The 22,204-nt window shown below is 42.8% G+C and overlaps 1 protein-coding gene and 1 long non-coding RNA gene across 2 annotated transcripts in view; one reads left to right on the top strand and one right to left on the bottom strand.

Moving 5' to 3' along the window:
• The window catches only part of LOC308582320, a 211,644-nt gene that overhangs the window by 52,799 nt on the left and 136,641 nt on the right, over window positions 1–22,204 (top strand). The gene's annotated exons all lie outside the window — the stretch shown is intronic.
• Window positions 7,516–22,204, bottom strand: part of UBR3 (ubiquitin protein ligase E3 component n-recognin 3) — a 94,026-nt gene continuing 79,337 nt past the window's right edge. Inside the window, 8 exon segments of the mRNA XM_081184375.1 lie at window positions 7,516–10,247; window positions 11,375–11,514; window positions 13,375–13,584; window positions 14,107–14,283; window positions 15,039–15,164; window positions 15,365–15,472; window positions 17,467–17,591; window positions 20,870–20,970. Of these exon segments, the coding sequence (XP_081040501.1) occupies window positions 10,130–10,247; window positions 11,375–11,514; window positions 13,375–13,584; window positions 14,107–14,283; window positions 15,039–15,164; window positions 15,365–15,472; window positions 17,467–17,591; window positions 20,870–20,970 (1,105 nt within the window). The 3' untranslated portion in view covers window positions 7,516–10,129.

The following is a 22,204-nucleotide window of genomic DNA, read 5'->3' on the forward strand; positions in this document are numbered from 1 at the left end:
ACCAGGGTTCTTTGGGAACAGCTATGCCTGCTTTAAGTGGTATACTGCTGCTTTAAAGGCATAGTGGGGACTTTGAGAATGTTGCATAAAAAGAAACATCGACGCATCTCGCGCCCCTTTTCGTTCCAGAATCATGTCCCTCAGCCGTACGGAAGTTACATGCAGAATTTGGCGCTCTGAAACAGCGCGTGAAATGCACACTCACCTCAGCCAAATCAGCAAGGATGGCTGTATAGTAAAGGTAAAGGGACCCCTGACATTAGGTCCACTCATGACTGACTCTGGGGTTGCAGCGCTCATCTCGCTTTATTGGCCGAGGGAGCCGGCGTACAGCTCCCGGGTCATGTGGCCAGCATGACTAAGCCGCTTCTGGCGAACCAGAATAGCACACGGAAACGCCGTTTACCTTCCCGCCGGAGCGGTACCTATTTATCTACTTGCACTTTGACGTGCTTTCGAACTGCTAGGTTGGCAGGAGCAGGGACCGAGCAATGGGAGCTCACCCTGTTGCGGTGATTCAAACCGCCAACCTTCTAATCAGCAAGTCCTAGGCTCTGTGGTTTAACCCACAGAGCCACCTGCGTCCTGGCTGAATAGTAAGGGGGTGGAAAAAAATAAGTTTTGGTACGGGATTAATTCCCTCCATTGAGGGGAAAACCAGGCAGAGCAATAGCTGTGGACTCTTTACCTTTGTAGAGAAGCAGCCCAGAAGAACAAGAGTCAGGGGTTTCTGCACAGCTCCACCCTTCCTGGCAAGCAAGGACAAAATAAAAAAATTCCTTCCAGTAGCACCTTAAAGACCAACTAAGTTAGTTCTTGGTATGAGCTTTCGTGTGCATGCACACTTCTTCAGATACACTGAAACAGAAGTTGCCAGATCCTTCTATATAGTGAAAAGGTGGGGAGGGGTATTACTCAGAAGGGTGGTGGGAATGGGAGATTGGCAGGTAGCTGAGATGAGCCTGTTGACGACTCTTAACGACTGCAATAGGTCTTACAGGAAAAGGCAAGGGGTGAGAAGGTGAGAAATGGCTTAGTCATGTATAATGGGATAAGAATCCAATGTCTTTGTTCAGACCAGGTCTCTCCATGGTTTTAAGTTTGGTAATGAGTTGCAATTCAGCAGCTTCTCTTTCCAGTCTATTTCTGAAATTCCTTTGTAGTAAAACAGCTACTTTGAGATCTTGTATAGAATGTCCTGGGAGAAACTTCTGTTTCAGTGTATCTGAAGAAGTGTGCATGCACACGAAAGCTCATACCAAGAACTAACTTAGTTGGTCTTTAAGGTGCTACTGGAAGGAATTTTTTTATTTTGACTATGGCAGACCAACACGGCTACCTATCTGTAACTGGCAAGCAAGGAGAAACCATCATACCCTATCCAGGCCAAATCACCATGGTGCGCATGGGTCCCCAGAGCCTGATAAAGAGGGCCTGGAGAGCTTCATTTCAGCTCTGGGCCTGAGGCTCCCCACACCTGCTGCAAGGTGGAAAATGCACAGCTGGACCTTGATGAGAGGAAGAGGCAGTGTGAGCGAGCAAAGAAGGCCCAGTTTCTCCTCCTTTCAGGCCTCTTGCTGTATGATAATGACATACACCCCAACATATCTCTGATGAACATAGGGACACCCTGCTCAACAACAACAATTTTACTATTTATACCCCAGCCATCTGACTGGATTGCCCCAGCCACTCTGGGCAGCTTCCAACATATGTAAAAATATTAAACCCCAAAGATAAAATCCAGTTAGAAAACCAAGGGGTCTATGAAATACCCTGCAAAGTCTGCCCAGCCACGTACATTGGACAAACAAACAGACGAATAAATGCACGTATCGCAGAACACAAGAATGCCGTCAAAAAAGAGGAAAAAACTTCCTCTCTTTACCAACACATGAAAGAAACAGGACACGAAATTAATTTTTCAGATTCCAAATTGCTCTTTAACATGGAACACCACCACAAGAGAATAATCATGGAAGCCATCGAGATAGAGAAACACCCTCACAACATGAACAAGCGTGACGATACGTCCCGCCTGCCAGACATCTGGAAAATAGCCCTCCCCACAAAAACCGACACCAGAACCAGAGGCACACAGAACGCCATCTCCAATCAACCACACCAGACCCAAACCCAGACCCTCTCCACAGATAAATTACAGACACCATCCAGTAGCCAAACCATAGTGGCACCTCCGGATGCTGCACCCCCCTGCAATCCCTACACAGATCTGGCTGGCACAGGGCACAAAACCACAGCTCGCCCCTATACACGAAGCCAAGCCAGAGCACAACTAAGTGCAGAAAAAAAACTCTTCACAAGGTCAAGAGGTCAAGACACGAAAGCTTTAGCAACTAATCCACACCTAATGACCCTCCTAAGTGGTACTCAGAATATCACTCAAGAAATCACTCAAGATATCCCTCAAGTAATTAATGAACAAAAGAAGAAAAGACACACTAACCTGGAACTTCCTCTCTGCCCAGAACGTTGGAGGCTATACACCACACCCCCTCAACAGTATTTATAGGAACTCAAACACTGAGATCCTGCTCTGTTCCAGTAACAAGAAGCCGAAAGCACCAGCCTGAAGATGACGAGTGAGACCTCGTCGAAACGTCGCCTAGACACCCCAACTCTTACACGGGAAGACACCCGAAGACACCAAAACCTGCATTCCTGTACCCGTGAAAATCTACGAAAGCAAATATCCTCAGAAACCCCAAAGATAAAATCCAGTTAGAAAACCAAGGGGTCTATGAAATACCCTGCAAAGTCTGCCCAGCCACGTACATTGGACAAACAAACAGACGAATAAATGCACGTATCGCAGAACACAAGAATGCCGTCAAAAAAGAGGAAAAAACTTCCTCTCTTTACCAACACATGAAAGAAACAGGACACGAAATTAATTTTTCAGATTCCAAATTGCTCTTTAACATGGAACACCACCACAAGAGAATAATCATGGAAGCCATCGAGATAGAGAAACACCCTCACAACATGAACAAGTGTGACGATACGTCCCGCCTGCCAGACATCTGGAAAATAGCCCTCCCCACAAAAACCGACACCAGAACCAGAGGCACACAGAACGCCATCTCCAATCAACCACACCAGACCCAAACCCAGACCCTCTCCACAGATAAATTACAGACACCATCCAGTAGCCAAACCATAGTGGCACCTCCGGATGCTGCACCCCCCTGCAATCCCTACACAGATCTGGCTGGCACAGGGCACAAAACCACAGCTCGCCCCTATACACGAAGCCAAGCCAGAGCACAACTAAGTGCAGAAAAAAAACTCTTCACAAGGTCAAGAGGTCAAGACACGAAAGCTTTAGCAACTAATCCACACCTAATGACCCTCCTAAGTGGTACTCAGAATATCACTCAAGAAATCACTCAAGATATCCCTCAAGTAATTAATGAACAAAAGAAGAAAAGACACACTAACCTGGAACTTCCTCTCTGCCCAGAACGTTGGAGGCTATACACCACACCCCCTCAACAGTATTTATAGGAACTCAAACACTGAGATCCTGCTCTGTTCCAGTAACAAGAAGCCGAAAGCACCAGCCTGAAGATGACGAGTGAGACCTCGTCGAAACGTCGCCTAGACACCCCAACTCTTACACGGGAAGACACCCGAAGACACCAAAACCTGCAAATATTAAACTATATATATTAAACACACACACACACCCCTTCCCTATACAGGGCTACCTTCAGATGTCTTCTAAAGGTTACACAGTGGTACCTCAGGTTAAGTACTTAATTCGTTCCGGAGGTCCGTTCTTAACCTGAAACTGTTCTTAACCTGAAGCACCACTTTAGCTAATGGGGCCTCCTGCTGCCGCCGCGCCGCCAGAGCACAATTTCTGTTCTCATCCTGAAGTAAAATTCTTATCCCGAGGTACTATTTCTGGGTTAGCGGAGTCTGTAACCCGAGGTACCACTGTAGTTACTTATCTCCTTGGCTTGGGGGTTAGAGAACGCCATACCCTCCCACATTTCTCCGATGAAAATAGGGAAGGAAAAGGACATTCCGGGTTCAAATCAGAAACGTGGATGGCTTCTGTAAATCTGGGACTGTCCCTGGAAAATAGGGACACTTAGAGGGTCTGTAATGGGAGCATTCCTCAGCTTGCCTTCTCTTCGGCTGAGGCCTAGGAGCTGGCTGGGGTTCCTGTATGGTGGGAGCTATAAACAGGCTTCTTTCCCATCTCTGTAGTGTCTTCCTGAGCCCAGGACATGATGGAAGGAGGGCGATAGTGATCACACCGATTCAATTGATGGGTTGATTTGTCGTCCCGTCCCCCCCCCCCGGTTATTTGTTTATTCTGTACCTATGGAAGTAACTCCCATCTCCCTCACCCGTCCCTCAAGTAGCAAGAGTACCCATAGCTATCAACAGAGTTAATGCAGAGATGTTTTAAGAGGCAGAATTTAACACCTCCGGAATGGATTAGGAACAAATGAAGTGTGTTGGGAGACACTGGACTGAACCGGCAGGTTCTGTTGTTACAAGGTGCCTTATGTATTAGAATTATTCTGAGATATCCAAGAATATTCCGTCGGGGTGGGCAGTTCATGTTTTTCAATACTGTACAACCCATTCCAATAACTTACTTAGTGTTCAAGTCCATATGTGATGCTCAGAGGACTAGGAAAGGTAAATCACCTAAATTGGGCTAGCTTTCTCCTGTTTATTGTTGCCATGACAACCACTCTTTGGTATTCAGGACTGCAGCGTGTCTGTTCCTGTTGCATTTTTGGCGCGCGCGCACACACACACACAGTAGCAAACTGAACAACTAACAGATATGCAGAGTTGGAAGAGTTAAGGGCACAATATCAACAAAAAGGCATTTGTAGAACATAAACAAGAGCTCATACATATAAATTACCCCTACCACCCATTTTCCCTGCAAATTTGCCTCGTTCGGTATTGATTTTGGTCACAGAATCCTGCATGTATTTCCTAACCTTTGCCGCTGCGCTTCAAGCTATGCAAATTGTTAAAACCACTTCTTCACTCGGTTGACGGGAGAAAATATAGTGCTGATTTCTCACCTTCCACCTGCTTTTGTGTTTGTCTAGGCTACTCTGGCTTGAAGTGCCTGGAAGGTCATTACAGCGACGATACGTTATGCCCAGGCACAAATATTTGTGTTATTTTAGCATCTGATCCCAGGAAGTTGTGATCTGACTTGTTTCTTGTAGCAAGTGACTTAACACATAGTACTTCGAGACTTTAAAAATGACGAGCGCAGACTTATTAGAAAGACTCACAATTAAGTCATTTTTGCGTGTAACAAGGTAGGAAGGATTCATGTACAGGGCAAATTCTAAGGAAATCTGACAAAGACTGAGGCCTTGGCCAGTTTTTAGGGTAAGGCATGCCACAATTAATGGAATCCATGAAGATCCCTTTTCTGTCAATCTTCCAACCTCCATACCTCTCTAAATCTGGCCATTGGGACTTCGCTCAGGTCACACCCTCTGCACAGGCCTGCCTTGCACCTTCCTTGTGTTTTGCCTGGCTGGAATGTGTGCTTGAACTCAGATAATGCTGCTTAATAATAATAATAATAATAATAATAATAATAATAATAATAATAATAATAATTTTTATTTATACCCCACCCTCTCCAGCCAAGGCCGGCCTCAGGGCGGCTAACAAGCAATAATAAAAATAAGTTGAATGAATACAACTTAAAAACATTAAAATACAACATTAAAATATTGAAATATTAATATGTAGCCTCATCGCAGGAGGAGAAAGGAAAGGAAAAGAGGGGGAGGGAATCAAATTGGCTCCAAGCCAAAGGCCAGGCGGAACAACTCTGTCTTCCAGCCCTTGCGGAAAGAAATCAGATCCTGCAGGGCCCTGGTCTCATGAGGCAGAGCGTTCCACCAGGCCAGAGACAGTGTTGAAAAGGCCCTGGCTCTGGTTGAAGCTAATCTAACTTCCTTAGGGCCCGGGACCTCTAGGGTGTTGCTATTTATGGACCTTGAGGGTCTCCGTGGGGCATACCGGGAGAGGCGGTCCCGTAGGTACGAGGGTCCTAGGCCGTGAAGGAGGGCGATAGCATGGATGGAGGATGCAGAGGGGCGTGTGTTAAAACTAGCCTTTTGCTGGGTGAACCACTTTTGCGTCCAGATCCACTCATCAATGGCATTATGTCATGGACTGGTTGGTCACAGAGGAAGAGTGAGAGGCACCCGCTGGGGAACCCCCAGGGGACGAAGGCTCAGAGACCCAGGGGCTGGTGGTGACACGATGGTGAGTGGTCAGAGGGAGAAGATTGGGAAGAGGTGGTGTCAGAAGCTGAAGAGGTCATGGGGCTTTGTGAGCGAGGAGAGTCTGTGGCAGAAAGAAGTCCAGAATTGGCAGTAGAGGCGGAAACAGGAGAGGAGGGAGACCAAGAAGCAGAGATGAGCCAGTGTGGTGTAGTGATTAAGAGTGGTAGACTTGTAATCTGGTGAACCGGGTTCGCTTCCCCACTCCTCCATATGCAGCTGCTGGGTGACCTTGGGCCAGTCACACTTCTCTGAAGTCTCTCAGCCCCACTCACCTCACAGAAGGGGGAGGAAGGGAAAGGAGATAGTGATAGTGATAAAGTGGGATATCAACTCCAAACTCTTCTTCCGGTTGGTTAAAGAAGCCAGGGTGTCTCCCCTCCTGCGGCAACCAGCTCCACTCCCCCTTTTCTCCCAGGGACAGGAGAGCAAGGAAGAGGGAGGAACAAAAGCAAGCATGTGTGGCAGTCTCAGATTGCTTGGGAAATACCTGGGAGAGGAGGAGAGTTAGGCAGCTGTGGGAAGGCCTTTAGCCTCCACAACTGCCTCATGGGGCAAAGACCTACTGAAGAGTGTTGCTGTGCTTCTTAGACCTGTCACTCCTTTGCCAAGCCCGTTTTTCGAATGAGTCAACTTCACCCACTCTGGTGTGATTTACTGTGGGCTCGCTTCTGACACGCATGGTCCCCCGGCAAGCTGCCTAGAAAGGGATGCAGCCCTCAAGGCTGAAAAAGTTGTCCTCCTCCTGACTTAAGGTAAAGGTAAAGGGACCCCTGGCCATTAGGTCCAGTCGTGGCCGACTCTGGGGTTGTGGCGCTCATCTCACTTTATTGGCTGAGGGAGCAGGCGTACAGCTTCCAGGTCATGTGGCCAGCATGACTAAGCCGCTTCTGGTGAACCAGAGCAGCGCACGGAAACACCGTTTACCTTCCTGACACAGTGGTACCTATTTATCTACTTGCACTTTGACGTGCTTTCAAACTGCTAGGTTGGCAGGAGCTGGGACCGAGCAACGGGAGCTCACCCCGTCACGGGGATTTGAACCGCTGACCTTCTGATCGGCAAGTCCTAGGCTCTGTGGTTTAACCCACAGCGCCACCCATGTCCCCCTGCCTTAACTGAATGCAAAACACATGTTTGGTGCTTTTTCATGTAAACTTAGTATCTTAATATAATACAACAAAAGGAGCCCATACACACATAATGACAGTAGACTTTTTATTAACATATTTTACAATGTTGATTACGGTATTTTTAGTTTTGCATTTTGATGTGTCAAAGACTGATTCTGTTTCCACAGTAATGTACTGTACTTAAAATGATCGTTCATACAAGATACCACACCAGTACGTCGGAGGAATAGCAGCAGCAGCAGCAGCAGCAGCAGCAGCACACACACACACACACACACACCCATTCTAGTTGGACCTGTTATTTTTCAAAGTAAGCTTAACAAAGCAGGTTTTCAAAAAGTTATAGGAGTAATCAAAGTTCTAGATCAGCAGCATGCAGGTATATTTCAAGTAGGATTTCCAAACAAGTGCCTTTTCTTTTTCTTAAAAACTGACCGGTGACTAATTCACCAGTATAAAAATGAACGCCATGAAATCCAAAGATTTTAAGGTTAAGGCTAATAATTTTACTTCACACTCATATACACAATCATAAAACATTCCATTTTAAATAGCACATTTCATTCAGTTTCTGGAGGCTCTTGTTTCCTTTGACATCATCTCTTGTGAAGTTTCAAACCACACAGAGCAAATCCAAGACTCCTGTAATCGCGTTATGCTGGGAAATGTCAGCAGCTTTCCTGCCTGTCCGCTGTGCTTACAAAATGGCTGGGTGCTCATAAATGAGCAATGCAAAAATATTATAGGCAGAATATACGATACAATGTTAAAAATGTAGCAATGTTTTGGAAAAGACCATATTTCAGTTGGTGAATGAAATGCAGGCTCCTAGGTAGAACCCAAATATGTTTGCGTGTGCTTATATATAAATATTCACACGGATAAATTCATATAAATAAAACAGCAAACCATTGCGATGTGTTTTTTCTTAAGGTTTTGTAAAAACTTTGTGGCCTATAAGGCTCATCTTGTGAACATCCCCACTTCCTTATTATTTCCTATCCGAATTTCAGCAGCTGATTTCCTATCAGACGTTTGAAAAGAGAGCAGCTTTCAACTGAATACATGGTTATATGGCTACAACTCTTTCTTTTTTTAAAAAATGGTAGTTTACATATATAAACTTCACTTTACAGAAAAAAGCTATGTTAAGCCAAAGGATGCAAGTGTCAGAAATGACCGACAGAAGTGTTAGAAAGAGTCCAACAGCTGTTTGACTATTCTGTGAAAAAGACGAAAAAGGTTTTGGCAGCAAGATCGTATCAATCTGTTTTCCCCCTGCCTAGTTAAGTGTGGTATGTGGTGTGTTCCCCACCCATCTTTCCGCAATGATGCCCATTCTTGTGGATTTCAAAGCCATCTAAATAAATATAAGTGTCCTACGGTCCACTATGAGTGGAAGCACATATAAATATATATATCTCCAGCTTGAAGGACAGCCACACATGTGATTCTCCTCTGTGATCCAGTAAGATGATCAGCTGTTTCTTTGAGAGGTGGGCTCGATTCAGGCTGCTCCTTGATTCCCTCCACCCTTCCATGGCAAGCAACTGGATTCTCATGGATTTCCGCTTTTTAAAAAGGGTTCTCTGTGTACAGCCTTGACTGCTCCATGCAGACTGGAGGATAGTTGTACATATGCCCCAACCCCCATTTAGAGGAGGTGCAATTCTTTTTAACCACTGCCACCTCACAATTTAACTCCCCCACTAAATTCCCCTATTAAGGGAAGTCAAGCAGAAAGGGCAGTGCTTGCTCTGTGAATATAATACAAAGATGCTTCATGAAACTCATTGGAAAGTCCTCAAATTACGCTTCATTTGCAGGGAACCCAGCAGGACTTTCGCCTTCCCCTTACTGAAACCTACGGCTAGGTGGGAATGAGACAGCCCTGATATGCTCGGCTGGGATTGTGATCGACCATTTGGGGGCATCTTACAAAAGTCGTATGTACACAGACCATAAAATGGATGCGTTAGTAGTTACCAGTAAAGAAAGCTACTGAAATGGCAGAGACAGAATACTGTATATGTACTGTATTACGTTAAGAGCAGCAAGCTAACTATTTTACAGCTAATTTCACTAATCTCTCTGGAGTATATCTATGAAATTCCTGAGAATGAGTAAGGTTTTCAGTATTGCCTGAAGCTTCTTTCCATAGCTTCGTGGCAGTAAGTGAAATATTCTCTAAAAATCCTTTAGACCAATTTCTATACAATTTCACAAATCAGAAGTGTTACAGCTCTTGTATACTTACAAATACATTATCAATCAAAATCTTAAAGCAACACAAAGAAGGGTAAAGGGGGGGGGAGCAGTATGTTTAGCAGGTGTGTACTACACATATACAGTGCCTCAGCATACACAACCCCAACCCGGGGCAAAACAAAACGCTCATCCGCCATTTAGTGGCATTTTTAAAGTACAATTTGTGCTTGTTTATTAGTGGATTATACAGCAACAACTATCAAATGAATTTAGATTCCGTACTCGGATTAGGAGGACTAACTGCTTTGTGTTTTTAATTACTGCGTGTCTTATTACCAGGACCTGGATAACGCAGGGCTTCGTACAAAGGTGCCGATTCACACCTTCCCCAGGGAAGTGACTGAACTTCCATTCACTTAAAGCTCATGCCGGTAGCGCTGATAATAAGGGTGATGTTACAGCGGGGTGGCTAGTGACCTACAAACCATTATAATGCGGCCCCCATCTTTTGTTGATGTGGTCAAAGGTGTGCGAAACCCACTGCTGCTCAAGGACTTTGTATCTTTCTTTACATATATAGAGAGGTTTGCCACGTCTGCAGGAAAGAATCAAATAAAAATTAAGATCAATAATCGGTTGAACAGCGGGAGCCCAATGCAATTTGCTACCTTAAGCACCTGCGTTATGTGATGCAGGAGATGCCCCCAACCAGTCTTTGTGATGCTGCAAGGGACCCTGAGTGCTGCCCCTTTGGACACCCTTAAGTTACCGTATTGGCCCGAATATAAGCCAAACACTTAAAATTGGGGAGGGGGGGGAGAGAGGGGGGAAAGCCACTCCCTTAAAATTCCACAGGCACTCACACCCGTTCCGTTTTACCATATGTCTGTTTCAGCAGCGATATTGCAAAAGCCAATTTTTGTAAGGACATGAATTTAAACCGCAGTTTAGCTTTTCACTGTCGGATTTTATTTTATTTTTTGGGGGGGAGAGTGCGGCTTATATTCAGGCCAATACGGTATGCTGCCTCAAGCAGCTACAGTTAGGTTGACACTGAGAATAGCTTAAATCCTCCTTTTTCAGACAAAGGGGCATGCACACATCCACGTGTGAGTTTTCTTCTTAGCAGGTGCCCTCATATTAGCCCCCCAAAGCCTATTTAACCCCCAGTTTTTTAAAAAGCTTGGTGATTTGGCCTGGTTGCTTCTGAAGGGGAGGTGTGATATTATTATGCGAAATTATTTCCCCTGATTTGCCAAACACCTTGGTTACGAGAACAAAACAGTTCAAAAGGGGGGTAAAGGTAAAGGTACCCCTGACCATTAGGTCCAGTCGTGACTGACTCTGGGGTTGTGGCACTCATCTCGCTCTATGGGCTGAGGGAGCCGGCATTTGTCCGCAGACAGCTTCCGGATCATGTGGCCAGCATGACTAAGCCGCTTCTGGCCAACCAGAGCTGCGCACGGAAATGCCGTTTACCTTCCCACCGGAGCGGTACCTATTTATCTACCTGCACTTTGACAAGCTTTTGAACTGCTAGGTTGGCAGGAGCTGGGACCGAGCAACGGGAGCTCACCCCGTTGCGGGGATTCGAACCGCCGACCTTCTGATCAGCAAGTCCTAGGCTCTGTGGTTTAACCCACAGTGCCACCGGCGTCCCTAAAATGGGGGTAGCCCTATGTTAAAAACAGTGCAAATTATCCCGTATTATAAAAAGCTTACCTGAGATCTCTGTCTTCTTCACCATGTGCATCCAGGTAAACGGAACCCCAAAGGCAAAAGCGATGACCACGAATGATGATGATGACGGATGCGTTGATCAAGAGGAATATGCCTGTTCCAGCACCGCAATTTTGCGAGTGCTGAGGTTTGGTTTTGGGAAAGAGGGAAGAGTTCTTTGTGAACGGCTTTATAACGAATGTAATGATCGGCATCAAAATACAGTGGACCCTCCGGATACGAATTAAATTCGTTCCAGGGATCCGTTCGCAACCCAAAAAGTCTGTAGGCAGAGGCGACGCTTCTGCGCACATGCGCAAAGTGCACAGAGCGCTTCTGCGCATGGCGAAACTCAGAAGTATACACTTCCGGGTTTGCCGCGTTCGTAACCCAAAAGTTACATATCCAGAGTGGTACGTAACTCGCATGTCCACTGTATAACAAAAATGAGCTCAAAGGATTATAAAGGCTGGAGTTCACCTAATGAATCCTTACCTCTCTTGCCCTGACCTAGCCACTGTGATCCACCTCCAGACTTGATTATTGTAACTACTCTACGTGGGGCTGCCCTTGAAACTGACCCAGAAATTCCAGCAGGTGCAGAATGCTGCGCTGAGACTCCTTATGGGCTCCTCGCCGCAGGATCACATTCATCTGGTGCTATACCAGCTGCACTGGCTCCCGGTGGAGTACAGGATCAGGTTTAAGGTGCTGGTTTTGACCTTTAAAGCCCTATATGACCTAGGACCCTCGTACCTACGGGACCGCCTCTCCTGGTATGTCCCACGGAGGACCTTACAATCTTCAAATAAAAACATATTGGAGGTCCCAGGCCACAGGGAGGTTAGGCTGGCCTCGACCAGAGCCAGGGCTTTTTTGGCCGTGGCCCTGATCTGGTGGAACGCTCTGTCACAAGAGACTAGGGCCCTGTGGGACTTGACATCTTTCCGCAGGGCCTGCAAGACAGAGCTGTTCCGCCAGACCTTTGGCCAAGGCACAGCATGACCCCCTCCTTTGGTAATCCTCACAGAACTCTAACCCAATGGTTGCCATTAATTTGATTCTGAATTGATTTTAGAATGTATTTCAATTAATTGATTGTGATTTTATGTAAATTGTGCTACTTTTACTGTTGTTAGCCGCTCTGAGCCCAGCTTTGGCTGGAGACGGCGGGATATAAATAAATAATAATAATAATAATAATAATAATAATTATCATCATCATCATCATCATCAGAAGCTCACACATGGACTTCCTTCCGCTTGTGCAATGGGAGTTTCCACCCTTTCTTCCCCTCCGAGTCCCTTAAAATTGGCTCTGGTGGGATTGGGAGAACCCTCAAAACAGGGGGACAAATGGGGGATAATTCCATCTGGCAAGCTGAAGTGTTTCTCTTGTTGGAACAACCGACATAGTGCAACATTTCATTCCTCCCATAGCTTTCTCCTAGGTTCACAGTCCTCTCCACTCAGAGTTTCTGCATGACCAGGGGTGCTTCATACATTTCAGTGGGTAGGGCAGTTCTGCACAGTCACACACAGAAAAAACTCCTCTCTTATATACCGTATTTTTTTGCTCTATAAGACTCACTTCTTCCCTCCTAAAAAGTAAGGAGAAATGTGTGTGCGTCTTATGGAGCGAATGCAGGCTGCGCAGCTATCCCAGAAGCCAGAACAGCAAGAGGGATTGCTGCGCAGCGAAAGCAGCAATCCCTCTTGCTATTCTGGCTTCTGGGATTCAGAATTTTTTTTTTCTTCTTTTCCTCCTCCAAAAACTAGGTGCGTCTTGTGGTCTGGTGCGTCTTATAGAGCGAAAAATACGGTAATCTATAGGACACAACCACTAATGTGAATGGGGAAACCTTGCAAGTCATTCCATGCTCACTCTAGGTCATCTGCAAGAGATCCCAGGATCACAAAAAAACAAGTGGAAGCATTTTTAGGCGTGCTTCCTTTCCAAATCGCTTTTGGGAAACAGGTAATGTTTATTACTAGTCTCTTACCAAGACACATTCACAGTAGCTCTGTTGCTTGCAGCAAAGTCCTTTCAAACACACAAAAGTGCCACAGACTAGACAAACAGCGGGGTCTTTAGGAACTTTGGAACAGACTGAACAACTTTTTCTGTGATAGTATTGGAAAATGGTATTATAATTTTCAGGCAGTTGTAGGAGACGTGGCAAGTCCCATTTAGCTTCTTGTATAAGTAAAATCTGGAAGAGATAATGGGGAAATGTGAAAATGTTTCTCCAGAAGTACAATAGTTAAATTTCATAAATCTTAGTTTTCCAAAAAGTTCCCAGATAAGCAAAACCTTAAGAGAAACTGACGGGCAAACACACCAATTCTCAATTATAATAAATCAGAGTGATTATGATATTATCTCTGCAAACCTTTCAGTTTCTGAAATCACTCTTTCAGTTTTCTGTAGCTCCATCTGTAATAATGCCCTTATATTTCTTTCCAGAAAATGTTTATGATAAGTTATTCTTTTTGCTTATGGTGGCCATTTCCAATTCAATTAAAATGATTTATTTAAACCATCTATAAAGTTTATTAGCTTCTAGAGAACAAATTGGCAGTACAGTCTGATCAAAAATTTGCTAAAAAGGAAGCTGCTGTGCTGCTACTTTGTAACAAATAATTTTTTAAAATGATTTTTAAATAGGGTTAAATTTGAAAGTGAAAGCAGAGTACCGTATTAAGCTGCAGCAATTTTTATTTATTTCACCTACCTTTACTTGGGTTGGGTGCTTGCCTGCAAAGGAAACCAATTCTGAGCACCATTGGGATATTATGTCAAAGGCTGGCACAGGCCAGTCAAGACAAGAGGCACTGGAGAACTCTGACGATTGGAAAGATGGCGGTAATAAACCCAGGCAGTTAGCAAGCACGGTAAATTCTTCGTCTTCCTGTTAAACATAAAAGGAAGAAGAGCCAGATGCGTCAGATATTAGAAAAAAAAGGAAGCCCAAAGAACAATGCTGTCAGCTTGAGCACATAAATTCAACTTCATCAGTAGTGTGCAAACTTTTTTCAAAGAGGGCCAAATTTGATGAGGTGAAGGGCCGTGAGGGCCAACCAAAGTTGTTGACCTTTTTTTAGGATTTAGCTTTTACAGTGGTACCTCGGGTTAAGTACTTAATTCGTTCCGGAGGTCAGTTCTTAACCTGAAACTGTTCTTAACCTGAAGCACCACTTTAGCTAATGGGGCCTCCTGCTGCTGTCGCACTGCTGGAGCACGATTTCTGTTCTCATCCTGAAGCAAAGTTCTTAACCTGAAGCACTATTTCTGGGTTAGCGGAGTCTGTAACCTGAAGTGTATGTAACCTGAAGCGTATGTATCCCGAGGTACCACTGTATAAGGATTTTTAGGATTGTTGAGGATTGAATGAATAAACCGACCGGTGGACTGCATTAGGCCTCTGAAACCGACTTTGGACACGCCTGAACTTCATGATGCAAATTCATGCTGTGCTGTTATGATACATACACATATACATACACACACACACACACACACACACGATCAAGTTTAATCTTGCATCTTGGAAATATCGGCAGTATTTTCTCTAAACAAGCGCATTTCCTAGATAACGCAGGATGCTTTGTTACAGTGACGTCAAAGGTATAAGAACAGATTAAATGAACCAGTTTTTCATAGTACCTGACAGCTAGGTAGCTCTGCTCCAAAGAGATGGTGCTGAAGAAGGCTGGTAATCCTGAGGAAAGGCAGACAGAACTGCTGCAAATAAGTCTCTATGGAGTGTGGGCACCAAGCACTTGTGCTGTCCTAAATTAGAGTTTTGAAAAAGAAGAAGAAAATCCTAATTGATTTAACTCATGAAGAATCAACAGTGCTCTCTGGTAATTCTATTGATACTTTGCAAACTTACTAGTGCTATGAATGGTTTGCAAACTAATGCTGATTTCACCCTCATGTATTTAGTAACTGTCAAACTGAGCTATGGCTAAGAAATATATAAACCGTACCATGGCTAGGTCTTCAGTTTCCTCTTGCTCATAGACCTTCCCGTTATAGAGTTCACTGATCACGTGACTCAGCAATACTTCCCAAGACTTTTTTGCATTTGACATACTCTGTGATTAAGAAGAAATTTATTAGACAATTAGAAAAATAAGCAAATGCTGTCACCCCAATCCAACAATAATTCAAATACATGTACGAAATCCCATGTCAATATGGGTTTCCATATTCTGTTGTTGTTGTTGATGTTCTGTTATTGTTGTTGTTTCTTATTATTAAAAATGAATATAGAACGGTATGAAAAAGGGAATTATAAAACATTACAAGGGAATATACTAAAGCAGCTTAGCAAATGATTTAGAAAACTATACTTCCTTAATATATTGCTGTTATAAACATTTAAAGCCAAACCAGAAACTTCTAATTTGCTATAACCCTACCTTTTCAGATAGTGCATATCTTTCAGAAAGGCATAAAATAAATTCCTATCCCTAAAATGCCTAACTGGGTTATTTAGCATACCCATTTGCAAAAAGTAGGTTTAATTGCCTTAGTTACCATACTCCAGGATCTTTCCATCACAAAACCCACACTGGCCAATGACACCCCATTTCCATCTTAACACAGTTTTCCTTTAGGTTACAGTGAAAGTTGTTTTACATATCTTTATTCCATTTTTCTCTAAGGTAAGGCTTTCCTTGAGAATGCTCTTTAACAGATCAAAAACTCAATAAAGATTATTTTTAGTAATAGTAGTAATAATGCATTTGATAAGATTTAAGAATAATACCATAGATTGGATGTTATCCAAGGTAAATAATAGCAGGCCATTATTTATCAAATTGACTGTGAAAGAACACAGTGGCTGTAGTTGTATCGACGTCAATTTACTGTATCTAGTATATAACAACAGAGATGTCTATCTCATTTAGAGAAACAAACTGTGGACATGACACAGAAGTGACTTGGATTTCATGACATTCTGACAGCTTCTGTAATGTAAAACCTGTAGTAATAATAGTACATGATGTAGTAGTCATAGAAGTTGTGGCAGTAGATTAGTGCTGAAGGCTACATATCACAGCCCAATGCCCTAATTCTTGGTGATGCCAGAATCAGGCAAGCATCGAGTTCTGATGATGCAGATGTAAAGAGCTTTTCATGCATCCCGATTGTGCCATTTCTTCTCATTAGGGTGAGAAGGATTGGAACAAAAGGAGAGAAGAACAATCCCTTCAGATCTGTGAAAAGACCATAGGAATAAAGGAAGGGGCAATTCTAAACACTGTTTCTTGTTGACCATTGTTGACAGTTCCATGTTGACTCAAAGGGTATCAAATTCTGAGTTCCTATATGGGTGGATGGAATCCTCAACCAGAAATGTTATTTTGAGGGTCAGATCCCCAATCAAAGAAGAAGCTCAAGGATACATATAGTCAGATGTTGAGAAACAGATTTGCCCCACTCTCCAAAGACCCATTGTAGAGGCCTTCGAAGAAAGTTCCAAAATGGAGTTCTGCTCTCTTTAAATTAAAATGACCCAAATGAGGGCAAATTGTCTAATCCTTAATCCTCTATGTTCTACCTGGATAATCAAGGCTTTGTAAAACAAACAAACAAACAAACAAACAAACAAACAAACAAACCTAGGAGCAGGGGAAAGGCCAAAGGGCTCAACTTTGTATTGGATATGCCTTGTAAATCATCATAAATCACCACTGTTGGTTCAATAACTTGCTAAGATTGGTCTCCACAGTGTTCTGCGTGTTTGTCGTGGTGGTGAAGTCAGGAGAGGCAAACCTGTTCTCAAAGTACCTGGTTAGCTATCTCAGGCAGAGGAAACCTGACACTGAATATGCTTTGCTGGAAAACATTTCAAAAACTCATCACCACCAAAGCAGGTCTGGGATGGTGAGGAGCTCTTCGTCCTGGTAGACTGACACTGTCTTTCAATCGAGATGTAAAAAATCTGAACACTTGGGGGGAAATGCAATATAAAGGTTGCACAGATCTGTATTCCAAAGAGACTAACAGGGCTTAAATGTGCTCAGCTGGATATAGAGTTGCATCATTAGCAGTCTACTTAGCTTTTCATAAACCAACACACCTTTTTCAGAGCTCCTGAGTTCATCCACGTCATCCTGTCTTCAGCACTGCATTTAACCGAAAGTGCGACAAGAGCTTGTATATACAACAATGTGAAGAGCACCTTTATGATACAGGTAAAGTGTTCTACAAAAGTACGAAAACAGACAAGGTCAGTCAAGCATTCTAAATTAGATCTCAATTTTGTATACAGCAATTCTACACTCTACAAATTTGTATTTCCCCCCCAAAGGAGCCATCCAAAACTTGAAACGCATCAAGTTATATTTTGTAAGGAGCTAAACATACACCAATACATTAAGACCTAAAAGATGCAAGTATTACATTTATCCCTGCTGGTCTGAATCAGTGTTTTATTGCAGCTGTAATGGTTCATTTTATTTATTTTTATGTGTGGTTTTATTGCTTTGTTTTTACGGATGTTGTTAGGTTTCGGACTGTGAGCCACTTTGAGCAAACTGAATAAGATGGGGTTTAAATGAATATGTACATTTTCAGAAATGATAGCTTCTGCACTGGACAATTTAACAGGTCTCAAAACTACTATCAAAATCAGGAGGTCATGTTTAAAGAAAGAAAACGAAAACAAGGCCTTCCACTGTAAACCAGTTATCAGCTTTAACTGGAGCACTTAACAATGTGCGCAAACAGAGATTAATGCAACAATATTTAAAATAAATTGAACAAGGGTTTTATTTTCCTTATCAGGAGTGTTGATAGTACATGCAGTAGGAATGCAAGTAAAATGCAATAGGAAACAAGAATATTAATTTGGGGCTAGCATTTACTGCAGAGGTACAGCTCTACAAACAACCTTGCAGAGAAATGTCTTTTGCAATATATCCCTCAGGAACTCCACAAACTTTACCAATGCTCTGAAGGCTTTCACTTTCAGCTAAAGCCACTTTTTACAACTCAGCATATCCTGCCTGCCTCCCATTAAATGCCACATTAAATGTCATCTGCAGAAAGGCTACAGCTTCGGGAAAGCAGCTTGTCTAGTAAGCAAAATAGGTAAAAGAATTGCTATTTCACAGTTAATCTGGAAATTGACTGCCAATATTCCACTAAAGCTTTATTTGCTCCCCCAAAGAGAGAGAAAAAAGAATGAAAGCCAGCAACTTCAGAACAACTCAGGGAACCTGTCTGTTTAAGTTTCTGCAAAGGAAAGTAAACACAATGGGTGAACATGGACCAGAACTTCAGGTATTACCCAACTGCTTAACGCTGCCACATCTGCACGCAGAACCACATTCAGAGAACAGGTGCTTTTATTTGTAACAGTTGGGTGACTGCATATAATTGTGACTGACTGGCCACTTGATGTTTTTAAGAGTGCTTATTCCTGTACTTTACACTTTAATGTTAGCCATCAATAAATTAGTCTGATCTCCAGGCTGCACACAATTAATGAATCACAACCACCCTCTCTTAAGATCAGCACACACACATTTCTTCATCCCCTCTCAAAGATCCCTTCTAAAATGTCTCATTCTCCTACAAATTCTTTTGAATGTGTCAAAAATGTTTCTTAACCCTGGGATGCACAGCTGAACTCCCAAGTAAAGCCTTACTGGTCTTACTAAATGCTGAATAGATCCACGTGGCAACTTCTATGTTCTTTAAAATGACGTCCCTGGTGGTGGTACATGCCGAAAAGGCAGTGGCTTTCTCTTCTACACAGGTCCAAAGCAGACATCATGCTGACTCCAGGTTAACCATAATTAATTTAGAAGTTAGCCTTGGGAACATGGCAGTTCAATGGGCAACAAATATCATTATCAAGTTTAACCAGCATCACCACACAAAAATCTCTTTTTTTACATTTTAAACATGCACCCATTTCCCCCATCTTAATATTCTGAATAAAATTCAGCCAACTAAATATCTTCAACACTGCGCTTAATCCTTTAGGTCACACAAAAGGCGTATACAACAAAGAAAACTTATACCCTCTTACTCTTTGAGCCCTCCATGTATAAAACGATGGAACTATTGACTGCACTGACCTCTAACATGATGTTCTCCTACAATCAAAGGCTTAATTTGTGTTTTCTCTTTTGAGGTGGATTCGGATCAAATTTTCCTTTCAGAATGAACAGCCTGAATGGTGTAATGGCATTTACTTTGCTTTAATCAATGCCGGATTGAAAAAAGACAGCCAAGGCCATTCAACAGTTAATAAGTTAGTTAATAGAATTCCCATGGCCTTGCTTGAAGGACAGAAGATGCTATTAGGACACTGCTTATTAAATGCTAATTTTCTCAGGGAATACCATGTAGGTATTTTTAAACAAAAATGAGCTTTGTTCAAATAACCACCTGACAGACTACATTCCAAAAAAAGGGAAGGGTATAAAAACCACCCAAGAAATATCAATCAGATGTGTCTTCCAAGACTAGGAACAGACCTATGTTAAAATTGGCTTTGCTGCCACATATAAAATACGCTATTAGGCACACATTAAAGTAAGAAAGATTCTTTCTGTCTGTTCCTTGCCAATAAATTCTTTAAGCAGCTAAAGACAACCTGTGATTCTCTTCTGATTTAAGACACAGTTCTGTTAGAAGGCCCAAACAACTGGTTTCTTGGGAATTTTATTTACAAAGGTGCAGCTATATATGAAAAGGCTGCTTTCATGGCTGATTATACCTTTATATGGAACGTCCCTGATATAAAAAATATCACAGATGAAGCCAATACCATGTCAACAAATTATAAAACTGTTAAAGAGAGGAATTCTATTCTGTAATGCCCATAGTAACACTTTTATCAAAATGTACCTGTATCACTGCGGGCGGCGGGGAGAGAATTGGGTTAGTATTTTCAAATAGTAAAATTAATGGTTTTAAAAACCTGACAAAATAAGCAGTGATAAATCATTTCTGCTTCAAAAGTATCTTGGGATTCCAGTAACTTATGCTCAGATTTATATATGCAGCAACCATTACAGATACTGTATTATAGCAATTATCTTTGTCGGGTGTGACACAATTGCCACAATTTGAGCAGTTAAATTGAAACGAATTATTCTCTTTCACCCTTAGGCATTCGCAGTTCAATGTGAAATATTAAGCAGCCCCACTGCAGTAAACGAATGAAGGTCAAACGAAAGGACCCAACCTCTTTCCTCCCTGCATCTCAAGGAACTTAATAGTCATTCTCAGGCCTCCTGGTTTTACTGTACAGTTGTCTGATAAAGGTGAGAAGACAGGAGTCACAGATAAGCCCGTCAAACCACAACAAAAATTTCTGTTTGATGTCAACTTCTAGAGATAAGGCAAAGTCATTATTTGAGCACACACAGCAGACAAGGTTTATTTGCTGTGCTGCTTTAAAAGCCACTGACAAGGGAAACACACCGAGACTTATTATTTATGCATTCCCCCCCCCCGAAACATACCTTTGCGCAATGGCTGTGGCATTGTTAAAATCTGGATGAGCAAAAGGGACGAGGCATCTCTATAAAGTACTGGGACTTCTGGCTGTTCCTCACTGCAAATCCTGGAAATTATGGAAATAATTATATTAGGCACAATAACCCCATTTCCTTAGGAATTTATGCAAGTTTCTGGAAGCGATACTGTTATAGACTGTAAACATATAAGGACACACTATATTTGTGGAAAGGGACGCGGGTGGCACTGTGGTCTAAACCACAGAGCCTAGGGCTTGCCAATCGGAAGGTCGGCAGTTCGAATCCCCATGACAGGGTGAGCTCCCGTTGCTCAGTCCCTGCTCCTGCCAACCTAGCATTTCAAAAGCACGTCAAAGTGCAAGTAGATAAATAGGTACCACTCCGGCAGGAAGGTAAACAGCATTTCTGTGCGCTGTTCTGGTTTGCCAGAAGCGGCTTAGTCATGCTGGCCACATGACCCAGAAGCTGTATGCCAGCTCCCTCAGCCAATAATGCGAGATGAGCGCCGCAACCCCAGAATCGGCCATGACTGGACCTGAGGTCAGGCGTCCCTTTACCTTTAAATTTGTGGAAGCAGAAGTCTATGCTTTAAAACCAAAAATTGGGCGTTCAGATACCCATTGAAAGCTCGTGGAGGGCAGTAGAGCAATGGAGAATGGAACTCACTCTTTGGTTACTTTTACATGCAAGATCACCTGAAGAGAACATGTCTGTCTATGCAATATAGAACCAGAGATGCAATGGTGTAATGTGCAGGTGAATTATTATAGAATGTTCTGCCCAATTATTTTAGTGAATTAATAAAACATCCCCAAGATACTGTATTTAATTGTTGCAATCTTACTTTGCTTTTGGAAAATTTAGGACCGTTCCTCATGCATTTCAATACATTAATAAACATACAACAAGTATATTGAGTCTTTTTTTTATACAAATAAGAATAACTTTTAAAATGAATGCTCAATTTTCAAGTGGAATAAAGTGATAGCAATAATTTTGTTTTATAGGATGCAGGTCAAATAATAATGTTTGCACAATCAAACCTTTAAATTTATATGGTTTATAGGATGCCTGGCAACATTGCAAAAACAGGGAAGGCTTGCAGGAGCAAGTGAAACATCTGACTAAATATATTCATTTTGCTAGAACGGAAGAAGTGAAATGATATAAAATGCCAAGAGATAAGCTCCTTTAGTTTACGTCAAGCACCAGAGCACATTAAGCTCTTAAAAATTGCTCTGTCATTTATTAAAAGCCTAAGCAACTTGTTCACCGTGACACTGAAAACTGTCTTTTATAAAGTCTGTTTGGAATATGGAA

Source organism: Podarcis bocagei (genome assembly GCF_964188305.1).
Source record: "Podarcis bocagei genome assembly, chromosome: 1".
In the NCBI taxonomy this organism is placed as follows: Eukaryota; Metazoa; Chordata; class Lepidosauria; order Squamata; family Lacertidae; genus Podarcis; species Podarcis bocagei.